At 51.8% G+C, this 12,990-nt stretch overlaps 1 protein-coding gene across 2 annotated transcripts in view; it reads left to right on the plus strand.

Annotated features, from left to right (window-relative positions):
* Positions 1-12,062, plus strand: part of CGNL1 (cingulin like 1) — a 127,189-nt gene extending 115,127 nt beyond the window's left edge. Inside the window, exons 14-18 of one of the 2 annotated variants that reach the window (XM_032175058.2) lie at positions 5,074-5,157; positions 5,824-5,948; positions 6,943-7,051; positions 7,427-7,590; positions 8,701-12,062. In XM_032175058.2, the coding sequence (XP_032030949.1) occupies positions 5,074-5,157; positions 5,824-5,948; positions 6,943-7,051; positions 7,427-7,590; positions 8,701-8,836 (618 nt within the window). In that variant the 3' untranslated portion in view covers positions 8,837-12,062. Of the gene's footprint in view, positions 1-5,073; positions 5,158-5,823; positions 5,949-6,942; positions 7,052-7,426; positions 7,591-8,697 lie in introns of both variants that reach the window. The other variant, XM_032175057.2, reaches the window with a different exon arrangement.
* The last annotated feature ends 928 nt before the right edge of the window (positions 12,063-12,990 follow it).

Consider the following 12,990-nt stretch of genomic DNA (forward strand, 5'->3'; position numbering starts at 1 on the left):
GGAAGTCTGTTTCCTGGTGGGATCCAGATTTTTCAGACATTGGCACTGAGGGGCAAGACTGTGGCCAGTGGCTGCTGCTTTACGTGGCATGATTTTTCCAGAACCCCCCCCAGGCTGGGCCCAGGGCTGCGTGACCACTTGGCCATCCTGGATTCCCTCCATGCACTTCTCTGCACTCTGCCTCACTCCACCATAGACACATTCTCCTTCTGGGCTCCAAAGACTCTGCCTAAACTCCCCTCCTTGTGGGTCTTCTTCCTTTATTGAGAGTCCTAGGTCCTACAAGTTTGCGAAGACACAATGGGGAGGGCAAAAAAGAGTGTATGAGTTTTCGTCCGAAAACCTAGGTTGGAATCCCAAAGCTGCTTCCACCTAACTCGGACTCAGCGGCTGTTTCTGGACCTCCCACCTGGAAACTCAGGGTGATAACATCTGCCTCGGAGAGTTCCCGCCCAGTGTCCGGCTTGAGGGGCTCTTGATTCTTGGTGTTTCCCCTCTGGGTCTCCTGGCCGGGAGCGCGATGCTTGCCTCTGTTCTGCTGGCCGTTTATTGTCTTCTGGTATTTTTCAGCGACACACTCCACAGCAACTAGATTTCTTTCTCTCTCTACAAGCCTCCAGTTTTTCTTTATCCCTTCACTTTTGGGAAAATAATCTACCTTCCCTCCCTTTCTTGCCTCTACCTTCCCTTTGAGCTATAGGCTCCTGCCTCCCACCAAGCCCTGGGGAATCCTCTTCCTCTCCCCGCCCACATTCTGACCCCAAGACAGGCCTGGATCCTGTCCCTCCCCTTGCTGGGTGGCTGCTTTCCTGTGACACTGCCTTCTTGATGTCTACCGGTTGTGACTTTTCTCTCCTCTGTGGCTTCTCGCTGCCACCTAACAATAGGTGTGGGCATTCCTTGCACACCCTCGTGCCCCCTCCAGCCCTGGGTCATAGCTGCTGTCTTAGTCGCTACTGGATTCCAGAGGAGAAGTGTGGTGTCTATTTGCACCTCTTCACCTCCAGTGCCCCCCCTGAGCTTTGCAGTCAGGCTCGCCTCTCTGTAGACCCTTCCAGAAGCAAACTTGTTCTTGTCCAGCCTGTGTGCTTTACCTGCAGTCCTTGCCCTTCTTGGCTTTTGGGATAGATCCTGGACTCTCCCTGCCTCCCCTGACATGGGTTGGAGGGATCCCCAGGGCACAGCTCAGATCCTCCTTATTCTTTATATGTCGCTCCTTGGTGGGCTCACCTGTTCTGTGGCTTCCACCGGCATCACCCAATTGGCCCCACATGCATCACCAGGAGGACTCTGGGCACAGGTGGGGATGTTAACACTGCCTACCTCATTGGTGGTGGCCAGGAGTAAATGAGATAATACTATTCAAATCCATAGGACTTGCTTTCATAAGCACAATAAATCTGTGAGTGACTGTCACAGTATGATTTTGGGCCCTGTGTGACTACTCGCTGTCTTCCTCTCCACCTAATCCATCGATTGCTTAACCTGCCCCCTCACCTCCCTCACATGGCTAATTCCTTCCAACACTGCCCTTCTCTTTCTTACCTCCTACACTGTGTTACTGGTGGTCTGCCCCCCATCCGGTTTTGAAAGCTGCATTCCCTACCCTGCCCATTGTATTAGCCTGTTCTCGTGCTGCTAATAAAGACATACCCGAGACTGGGTAATTTATAGATGTTTAGTTGACTCATAGTTCAGCATAGCTGGGGAGGCGTCATGATCATGGCTGGAGGTGAATGAGAAGCAAAGTCGTGTCTTACATGGCGGCAGGCAAAAGACACCATGTGCAGGGGAGCTTCCCTTCATAAAGCCATCAGATCTCGTGAGACTTATTCACTATCACAAGAACAGCATGGGAAAGACCTGCCCCCGTGATTCAATTACCTCCCACTGGGTCCCTCCCATGACACTGGGGATTGTGGGAACTACAATTTAAGATGAGATTTGGGTGGGGACTCAGGCAAACCGTATTACCCTTTTTTTCTACCCTGCCTATCCCTGGTCTCATTTAGGTTTCACCTTAGTGTCTGTGTCCTGGAAGCTTTTGCCGGCCCTCTGAATCTGGGCAGTCACCCAGTGCACCCACCCCGGCACACTGCCCTTTCCTGTCATAGTGACACTGACCTCTTATACAGGGCTCGTTCATTTGTCCCCCACTAGGCTATATGGAGAGCGGGCACTGCCTGGGTCTCTTTGTCACAATGTCCTGCATAAGACACACCAGGTCGTTTGAACAGTGAACAAACCCATCCTGTCATTCTGAGACTACCCTTGCCCAGCACACACGCATGTGCACTCGTAGGCACACGCTTGCTCTCATTATGACAATGTGGGTTTTCCTCAGGGGAAACTCCTATTGGTTGAGAGATGGGGCGGCTGCTTTGCCTAAGGATGGAGGCAGGCGCTTCTGGCTTCCTGAGAAGGGTGCCACACAGTGCCCTGAAGGGTAGAGGAGGCACCAGGTTGTGCTTTTATTGTATCATTGGCCAGCTCAGGGGCCCTTACAGGGTGTCTCATTCAATCAAGTTCCTTGCTTAGGAGCCTGTATCCCAGAAGTTAGATCAACAAGGTCACAGGTGAGGGACAGGCAGAGCCAGCAGGACAAGGTAGGCCACTGCTGTTTTTCTCTGTAATTGTTTCCCGTCGCAGTGGAAATTTAACCATGTCCTCAGTGAAGTGCTGGGCCCTGCCCTGGGCACATGAACAGAATGGCTGCCCCTGGGAGGCACGTCTGTCCTCAGTCCCGTGGCCCAGCTGTTCTGCTGACCTCCACGTGTGAGGTGTCAGTGGCTGGTTCAGAAACCACCTTGGGAGCAGGGCCGTGAGCCTGCATTCATTCCCCTTGCGCTTTGTGCTGGGGTAACAGTGACAGCAATTGTTCTGGTGCCCTCTGTGCAGTGTGTGATTCGTGAGGGCCCTGGGGCCCAGCAGAGTGGGAGCGGGCCCGAGTTGGGTAGATGTGCCCTGCCTGCTGCTCCTGGCCACTGCTGGCATTTTTCCCTTCTCTATGCAAGACGCCATAAGAAGGCTGGGCTGCCCTTCTGTGCCCAGATGTTTATGCTACAGCCGCATTTGAACTCTAGGTCTATTGGAATCCTTTTCACTTAGATGGTCCAGAGACAGAGCCATGAAGTAACGGGCAGTGCAGGGGCTCAGCCTGGCTTTAGCCCTGCTCCTGAGGTTACCTGCACAGCCGCCGCCCTAGGCCTCAATTTCCTCTGCTGGACATTCTGAACCTCCATGGCTTAGACGCTTGCCAGTTAGGAATTTTAAAATGTGAGCATTTTCTTTGGACCACCTGGTACCCCCTCACCTAGGAGCAGAGGCCCAGCTTCCCCCTGTGGTGTTGGAGGCCTTTGTGTCCCAACCCTGCCTGTCCCACCAGCATCATTTCGCCCCCTTCCCCGTCGCCCACTCTGGGCCAGTGACATCGTGCTGTGTGACACACCTCGGTCGGGACAAGGGGAGCCAGGAAGCAAATGCAAGCCTGGCCCAATGTGGGGTGTCTCCCCTCCGTGGGTGACAGGAAGGGGCAAGCTTACCTTTTACTCACTGGGGTGCTTGTACAGGTGGTGAAATTCAACTTGAGGCCAGGCCAGGTAAGCCTGTGTCATATGCTCTCCAGGCCCTGGTGTCTGGGGCTGTGTGTGCACCTCTTAGCCATGTTGGATCCTGGAATTCGTTTTCATCCTTAAGAAGGAAAAGGTGATTTTATTTTACTGACTTAGCTTGATTCTTCTGGCTTCTTCAGGCTGCCCTCTGCTGGACAGTTCTGGCAACAGGGTCTGGAGCCTGCACCTCTGATAACTCATTTTACTCCTGCACAAGCCACTGGGAATTGGGAAAAGAGATGCTGATGGTCAGCCGATGGGACTTCTTCCCTGGTGCTACACAGCGAGGCTCCTTTCCTGAGCATAGAGGAAACCCTCAGGAGTGTTCAGCCTTTGTCAGGTCACCTGAAGATGCTCAGCATTCTTACTGACTTTTGTTTCTGGCATAAAAAACGAGAAATCTAGCAGTGTCTGAGTTATGCTCACGGTTCTGGGAAGCCCTTTCTGGAGTTTGAGCTTATAATGCAGCAGTCAGGAGCACAGGTGAATGCTAGCTCCCCCATTCCTGGTTATGTACCTCTTGGGGAAGTTGAGTGACTGACTCATCCTGGTTCACCTGGGACTGTCCCAGTTCAGCATGGAAACAGCCTGAGAACATTCTCAGTCCAGGCAAACTTAGACAGTGGGTCACCCTGCAGGTTGATTGACTTTTGGGAGCCTTAGTATCCTCAGCAGAGATACTGTTACCTCCTTCTGAGGGTTGTTTGTGGGTGTCGTAGGTTCCTACCTGTGGAGTCGAAGCAGGTGTGCCAGTTTTCTAGGGCTGCTGTAACAAAGTAACACAACCTGGGTGCCATAAAACAACAGAAATCTATTGTCTCATGGTTCTGGAGGCCAGAAATCTGAAATCAGAGTGTTACCAGGGCCATGCTGCCTCTGAGACCAGTAGGGAGATGACTCCTTGCCTCCTCCTAGCTCCTGGTGGTTTCTGGCAATCTGTGGCAATCATTGCCATGTAGACCCATCACCCCAATCCTCCATCCCCCCATAGCGCCCTCCCTGTGTCCTTCACGTGGCCATCTGCCCTCTGTACATGTTTGTCTCTGCATCCAAATTTTCCCCTTTTAAAGGACACCAGCCATACTGGATTAGGGCCCACCTTAATAATCTCATTTTTAACTTGATTACCTCTCTAAAGTCCCCATCTCCAAATAAGGTCACATCAGAGGTACTGGGGATTAGGGCATCAACATATCTTTTTGAGGGGACACAGTTCAACCCCTAACAGCAGGGCTAGCTTTGAGTCTTACTGTCATTTGTAATTCCAGTATTGCAATCATCGAGAAACCAAGAAAGAACTAAGAAACAGATCCTGTACCTCAGAGCACATGGCACGAGGGGCTGGGTAGGGCAACCCCCTTCATAAAGTGGGGGTTGACATTCAGTTCCTTGCCACCATTTCAGTACAAAAGGTACGGGAACAGTCCTTCTAACCTCTGGGCTTTTGTTCTGCTTGCTGTAGATGGAGCAGGTGAGGAATGAGCTGCTTCAGGAGAGAGCTGCCAGACAAGACTTGGAGTGTGACAAGATTTCCCTGGAGAGGCAGGTGAGGGCAGCAGCCAGCCTGTGAGCTGCCTCCCCATCCATCCACTAACCCTCCCCCACTTCACTGCTTTGAACCGGAAGCCCTTGGAGGTCCCTCCTTTACTTGGCATCCCAAGAACTCTGGGGGGTGACGGTCCTTTTCCAGAGTTGTTTTTCCCGGTCATATGAAATCTGCATGGAAGCTCGGTAGCTGAGGGAGGAGGAATTGCGTGTGTTATTTTCCAGATCCTGAAGAGGGCTAAATTCTAATGTAAAGAGAATGAAAAAGAATCCACGTCATCAAACACATGAGTGGCTCAGAAAGCTTCATCGGGTCATTATTTCTTTCACATGATTTCTGTTCATGTTCTTCACCGCACAGGACTGGCAAAGGAGCCTATTTCTCCTGTCCGCCTGTAGGTTTATAGGGCAAGGCAAAGCCCGTTTGACATCCGGGAGTCTTAGGACATGGCAAAGCTTTCATTCAGGCTTATGAGGGAGTGTGATAGAACCTCTTCTGGCCTGCAGCTGAGTTCAAGGGTTTTCCTTGGGAACATCTCTGTGTTCCCCAGAAAGCAGCCTCGTTGCTGCTGGTGACCAAACACCAGGTTCTGCCCCGTATTCTTCGCTGCTCTGCACAGAGCATGGCAGACACATAGTCCCTCACAGTCTCCCTATGTTGTTCCAGAACAAGGACTTAAAGAGCCGGATTATCCACCTGGAAGGTTCCTACAGGTCCAGCAAAGAGGGGCTGGTTGTGCAGATGGAGGCCAGGATCGCGGAGCTGGAGGACCGCCTGGAGAGTGAGGAGAGGTGAGCTGGGCCCACCCACTACAGTGCAGAGGCCCCAGTGGGCAGTGACAGTCCCATCGCAATATGCTCTCACATTTGGGATCTGTCCTGATCCTCGTAGCCTGTGAGGAAGGCAGAGCAACTACAACCTTAATTTTATTATTTCCATTTTATAGGTGGGAAGACAGAGACCCATCAAAATAAGTGACTTGAGTAAGGTAGCCTGGCTGGATACTGGTGTAGCTGGGTAAAAGCTTAGGACCCCCACTTCTCAGTCCATGGCGGTGCCACTGTACTTGCTGTCCCTTTTCCCATTCTCTAAATAGGACAGGCTGCCTTGGAAGCTACTGAGTTTGAGCCACATTAGAGGCCAGAAGGCTGACTCTGCCCTGGCGGCCAGGTGTATTTAAGCAGAGGCCGACTAGCCACCAGTCAGAGATGGGGCAGGTTCTCCCCCAATGGGTGGGAGGGACATGAGATCAAGTGAGCACACTCCTTTCCAGCAACTCAATTGTCTGCAGCTAACTCTCTAGTGGCAGCCCGAGGGCCAGCACCAGGTTCAACTTGAGCAGCCTTCCAGCCGTCGTTCTGACTTACAGCCCCTCACCTTCCTAGAAGGAGCGTGGTGTGCCGGCATTTGACACTTTACATTATCTATTGTGTTAGTTGGACTTTTGGGGAGTCAGGCCAGAACAGCCTGGAGTAGACCCAAGACATCTGCAGTTTGTGACTTCTTGCCTTACAAAGTAAAGCTCAGGAGCTCCAGGCAGGTCTAGCCATGGCTCAGCCCCTTGCTGGCTCTGCAGCCTTGGGCCAGTCACTCCCCTTCTCAGAGCCCCGTTTCCTCACCTCTCTCACAAGCAGCTTTTTCTCCTGTGAAGTTGTGTTTCCCTGACCCTAAGCCTTGAGCTGACCAGGCACCCCTGGCTGGAGCTTCTCCTCCTCCACAGCCTGGGCTGGGCCCCCTGCAGGGGTGGGAATGAGAGGGTTCTTGGTCCTGTCTCCCCTGTTCCAGGGATCGGGCCAATCTTCAGCTCAGCAACCGGCGGCTGGAGCGGAAAGTGAAGGAGCTGGTGATGCAGGTGGATGATGAGCACCTGTCACTGACTGATCAGAAGGACCAGGTGGGGAGCCTCTGCGTGCATTTGCCCTTAGATGAGATTGCGTGTCTCAGGCTAGGGAGCGAGGGAGGCAAGGCCTCCCTGAGCAGGAGTGGAATGTGAGTGGGCTGATTCCTCCCTTTCCACGCACCCAGTCACATCATCGAATGGGGGCTTCTTGCCTACGTAATTAGGGGATATCAGTAAGTTCTCCACCCTGAGTTTGGCTTTTAAAGAGTCACCTTGTCTTACTGCCTGCTCTCCATGTTTCCCGAGAGACTGGCTGCCCCATTGCCCATGTCTTGGTCGCCTGGGGAGATGGTGGCCGGACCTGGGGTGAGCTGAGCGCTGGGGCTGGGCCATCAGCCAGCACTGAACCCACACTCTCTCCCGGCGCAGCTGAGCTTGCGTTTGAAAGCCATGAAGCGGCAGGTGGAGGAGGCTGAGGAGGAAATCGACAGACTGGAAAGTTCTAAAAAGAAGCTGCAGAGGGAGCTGGAGGAGCAGATGGACATGAATGAGCATCTGCAGGGGCAGCTCAACTCCATGAAGAAGGACTTAAGGTGGGCAGGTGTGGAGGCCACAAAGGGCCGGATAATCTCCCCACGGTTGAGACAGGCTCTGCCTTCAGAGCATTCACGCTCCTGTTGTCTCAAGCCAGCTCCTCATTGTTGCTTTTGGGGTGATCTTATCCTAGAGGTGAAGGTGGCTGTGTCCATTTCAGTCACCCTGCATGGACAGTAGGGTCTCATGCATGTCATTCTTATACCAATGCCCCAGTGCCAGCTGGGTAGATATCATCCCTGTTGATCATAAGGGGAAACGGAGGCTTAGGGCAGATAAGACTAGCTCACACCATCATGGAGGGGCAGTTCCTGGGCCACCCTGGGCTTTTTTCTGACTTAGGGAGAAATAAGGTGAAGTTCTGGTTTGTATCCTCATGAGGACTAGGATTCCCCAAGCCTGGTTTCCAGGAGAGAGCAGCTCTCTGAAGCTTGTCTGCCGTGGTCCTAAGGATGGGGACGTGGAGTGGAGGGTTGGGGACTTTGTGGGTTGCTTTTTCTGCTCTAGGGTCTCTCCCTGGGGTATGAGGTAAGGTCATGAGATTAGGTTCATGGTAATCCATAGAGCTGAGCCTTTCTTGGAGGCTGGTTGTGACGTGGGGTTCTGTGCTGGCTGCCCGGGTGGTTCTTATCAATGGACAGAAGGCTCCAGCCCGTTGAGAATCCTGTAAAACAGGGCCTATCAGGTCACTGGCCCCAAGGTTGGCATTAGGGTGCAGCATTTAAGAGGGCACCAAAAATCTCAATAATTAAGATAGACAACATTTTAATGCAATATTTAAAAGATAATGCATGCAATCCGTGGTGAACAAGATACCAAAATTTTAAATTAAGACAAGATCAATAATAACAGCCTGGGGAAATCAACAATACTGATCCTATCCCAGCCCAGCCCACCCCATCAGCACAGGCTTTCCGTGCTGAAATGAGGGCGGTGGGCTCCCTGTGGCTGAAGGGACCATCAGGTGGAGACCTGTTACATTCATGTGTTTCTTTTCTGTGCCACTGAGTGGGGTGCAGGGACAGCAACCCAAAACCCTCCCTTTATCTCCCAATTAGCTACGGGACCCAGCCCAGGGCCAGGAAACATGCCCCTTGTCATTTCAGCAGACTAAAGAAGCTGCCGAGTAAAGTGCTGGATGACATGGATGACGACGATGACCTCAGCACGGATGGGGGAAGCCTCTACGAGGCGCCTGTGAGCTACACATTCTCCAAGGACAGCACCGCCGCCAGCCAGATCTGAGTGCACTCCCGGGCTGTGGAAGTGTCTGTCATTCCTGCAGGAGCTGCAGCCACCCAGAGCAGGAGGCAGGGAGGGGAGCGTCTGTCTGCCACTGAGACCTATCGCAGCCTCTTTGCACAGCATGGCAGCTCCTCAGTGTTACGTTCCTCGCCAGGGTCTCTCAGTGGGTCTTTGACAGGGAGCTTTTGCAGTTTAAAATGTTGGGATGCCTGAGGAACAGGAGCCACCACCCACTGGGGTGTTGTGAGAGATACACTTTGGTAGGCTGAGGCCCCTGTTCCACAGTCACTATTTGCATTGCTGTCCCTGCCCCCCTCGTTACTCCCCCTGCCAAGACAAAGGGTCCAGAAGGCTAGGACTTATTTAATAGCACTGTGCAGGGAGGAAACCATGTATAGCTTGTACATATTTTAAACCAGACCTCCTCACGAACTGCTGCTGTTGCATTTGGAATATGATGGAGGCTTGGTAGGGTGGCTGGTTTGTAAAGTTCACGCATCTATATTGAGTATTCTTTTTTTTTTAGAGATGGAGTTTCATTCTTGTTGCCCAGGCTGGAGTGCAGTGGCGCAACCTCGGCTCACTGCAACCTCTGCCTCCCTGGTTCAAGTGATTCTCCTGCCTCAGCCTCCCAAGTAGCTGGGATTACAGACGCCCGCCACCGCTCCTGGCTAATTTTTTGTATTTAGTAGAGACGGGGTTTCACCCTGTTGGTCAGGCTGGTCTCCAGCTCCTGACCTCAGGTGATCCACCCGCCTCAGCCTCCCAAAGTGCTGAGATTACAGGCATGAACCACCACGCCCAGCCATTGAGTATTCTTTTTTAAAATATGAAGCTGTTAGATTTTAAGTATTGAGGAGCAGAGGTGAGAAGAGAGAGAGAGAGAGAGAAAGTCAAATAAAGACCAGTTTGGAAACCAAAGTTGGAAAAAAAGAATTGTAGTGGTCATGGACAGCTAAGACTGAGCATAGCAGTTCACATGGTCTGGGTAAACAAGTCACTGGCATAGGGGAAAGCCAGAAGGTTGCTTGTGTCTGTGACTGCAGCTATGGCCTTGTTTGCTTAGTTTATCTAGAATTCTGTTATAATTTCTGAACTGTGCTGAGACCTGTTCCCAGTCACTGACTGCAATTTCTTTTACATAGGTTGAGTAGGGAGAGTTGTAGGTAAGGCGTTAAACAAATGAGGCCATTTCTGGAAGGATGGGGCTGTGTGGTCATGTCCCACAGCAAGCTTTTGGGATCGGGGGAATAGGAGGGTATGGGGGAAAGGTTCATAGAATTAGGTGTGAGAATGAGGTGGGAGGTGTCTGGTAAGGTCATGCGGGAACGGAGATGAGAGAGAAGATAGGCAGATGTGGGTATGGGGCCCAGTGTGAGAAGGAAGACAGAGAAGTTCTTGAAAGCTGGGGGATGTGTGGGCAAGAGGTGGATTGAGCAAGATCTCAGGTTTATGTCAAGGAAGAGAAGAAAGAAACAGAAGTCAGGCATAGGTGTGTCTGTGCAAACTGGAGGACTCCTTCCAACTTCCTGAACAAAGAGACATCGCCAGCAGCAGGCTGGCAGGGAGTGGTTGAGGTCTGGGGGCCAGGCCACATGGCTGGAGAGGAATTTCAGGGAGCATGGCATCGGGAGAATGCTAGATATCCGAGGACTCCCTCCTGTCCTTCCTGTGTCACTTCACAATGTGACAGTCCCCAGGCATGCCCACAGGCCAGGCCCAGTCACAGCTAGGCTTCCACAGGTCAGAGTATGGGACAGGACGTGGTCAGGGAGAGGACCCTGTGAGGTGGTGACATATATGGGGCAGAGATGGTAGTGTTCAGCTGCTTCAGCATTGTCCCCAACCATCCCAATAGGTTGGAGGCCTTTGGGCCAGAGGACTCCATGACAGTTGCCACAGAGTCCCACCTGCGTCAGGTCAGAGCCCACCCGACAGGGTTCAGGGTGGTCAGCCCAGTTTAAGGGTGGGAGTCTGGAGCCAGAGAGCCAAGCCCCTTCCACGTCTACAGGGTCACCGTCATCCTCACCACAGCCAGGGGTGATTCTCACCTCTGCTTGCTTATGTGGGGTGTGGCCGATTCCTCCCTTTAGTCGTTCATTCATTTAGCAAATATTTATTGGGCATCAGTGATGTGTCAGGCACAGTCCTTGGCACACAGAATACAGCAGTGAATTAAATAGGCACAAATTCCTCCCCTCCTGGAGCTCAGTGTCAGGAAAGGGGGTGATAAATGACAATCAAATCGACATGGAGGTTGAGCACCTCTGTACTCAGCCCTCTGTCTCTCTGTCCTCCTGAGGACGCGACAAGCCTGGTTCCCTAGAGCTCACTTTGACCCTCGATATGTTCATAATTTCCCTGCTGCTTCCGCCATCGTTAGACATCTGCCAGTAAGCCTGCTGAGAGAAGCCTCAGCCCACTCATACCTAGAGACGCTGCTGGGGAAGGTCAGCATGCCCAAGAACTTTGGGAGTGTGTGTCTGTTTCGGTTTGTGAGAAAGTAGCTGCACCTCATTCTGGTCAGTTCTTTCCAGTAGCCATGGGGCTGGCTACAAGAAGCAAAACTGCCCATGCAGAGAGAACAGAGGTCACTTTTGAAAACACTTGCCTCATTACCCTAAAAACAGGCTGTTATGCGTTTTGACAATTGCGCTATCCTACACTCTGAGGGAGTTGGCAACGCATGCGGTGTAGTGGAGTGGGAAGAGTTGAGACTGAAAGTTAAGAGAAGGGTTTTCAAGTCCCGGCTCGTCTCACCCCAGTGACCTCGACAGTGTGCTCACTCTCAGAGCCATGGACTGCTTGGGACAAAGTGCAGATTAGGGCCCACGGTCCTTTCCAGGTATAACATGCTATCGTTCTTTAATTTTATTATATATACATACTTCTTTTCTGTTTTTTTTGCTTTAAGAACTAATCCTGAGCAAGAGTATTTTCTTTAGCTAGCTTAAAAAGAAAACATATATTTTATGTAAAAACACATACATGGCCAAATGCAATACTGAAGAGACAATCATCCTGTATCTTTTATGGTTTTTCCTGCCTCTGAGTGTCGTTTTACAATGCCCGTTGGCTTATTCCATTGCGTTTCTGCTTTAGGGTATGGTTTGGTTGCTTTGGGTTGTCATGGGACAGAGACATTCTCTTTGCAGCTACCTCCATGTAAGTGAGTTCCTGGATAAAGCAAGATTTCCTTTCAATAAACGCTGTCACCCAGTGGGAATTTTGACTCTCCCGTGATTGTGACTTCTTTGTTTTCTCCAGAGCTTGGCTCTGTGTCCTCTAAGAAACTGCCAAGGTGAGTGGCTGGGAGCTTCTGAGGGAAGTGGAACTTGGAGGCCTTCCAGCCCTGGGACCGGTTTCTGAAGCAGAAGGGTGGGGACTGGTCCGTGGTGAATGCTGAGGGAATTAATGGCTCTGGATTCTTGTGATGTTCTGAGAAGTCCAAACTGCCCGTTCCAGACAATGGCAAAAGAGGAAGCATGTTCAATGTTAATTACAGAATAAACAGGATCCCCCTGTTTACCCCTTTTTCTAAATTCGAGGTCTTCTGCAATCCTAGTTGGCCCATAATCTCTCTTGATCTCACACCAGGCCCATAGCAGGCACCACAGTCTCTATTTTACAGAAACCAAAGCAGCTTCCCCATGGAAGGGGACCGACCATGATCATTGTCCTCAGATCTATCTATTCTTTGCCCTGTTCCCTGGAGGCTGACCCGTACAGGCCCTGGGTTCCCTGATGGCCACTCTGGTTGAGTTCAGCCAGTGGGAGCAGGTGGAATTCTGGGTATGTCTGCATCACTCCCTGCTCTGTGTGGCATTTTCAGGTGGGCTCCCCTGGGACTTGGGTGATCTCTCCTTCAGCCTCCAGTTCTAAGGGTGGGTCATGGCTTTCTCTTGCTGTTCCACTCTGGGTCCCTGCCTTGGTGGGTTCCTGCCACACTGCCCACCCACCAGAGCAGCCCTTCCTTGAGCCGCCGCAGTTCACTGCTGTGTCCTGTCCAGAGCTCTGTCCACAACCCCCTCTGCCTCCAGGTCAATGTAGACGACCTATCCTGCCAGCTCTCTGGCAGTGCTGATTCTCCTCATTGTACTTGGAAGGGGTAACCTAATGTAAATCAGATTTTCTAATTTTAATGAATGCGAAGC

This window comes from Hylobates moloch, unplaced genomic scaffold (assembly GCF_009828535.3).
Source record: "Hylobates moloch isolate HMO894 unplaced genomic scaffold, HMol_V3 SCAFFOLD_14, whole genome shotgun sequence".
In the NCBI taxonomy this organism is placed as follows: Eukaryota; Metazoa; Chordata; class Mammalia; order Primates; family Hylobatidae; genus Hylobates; species Hylobates moloch.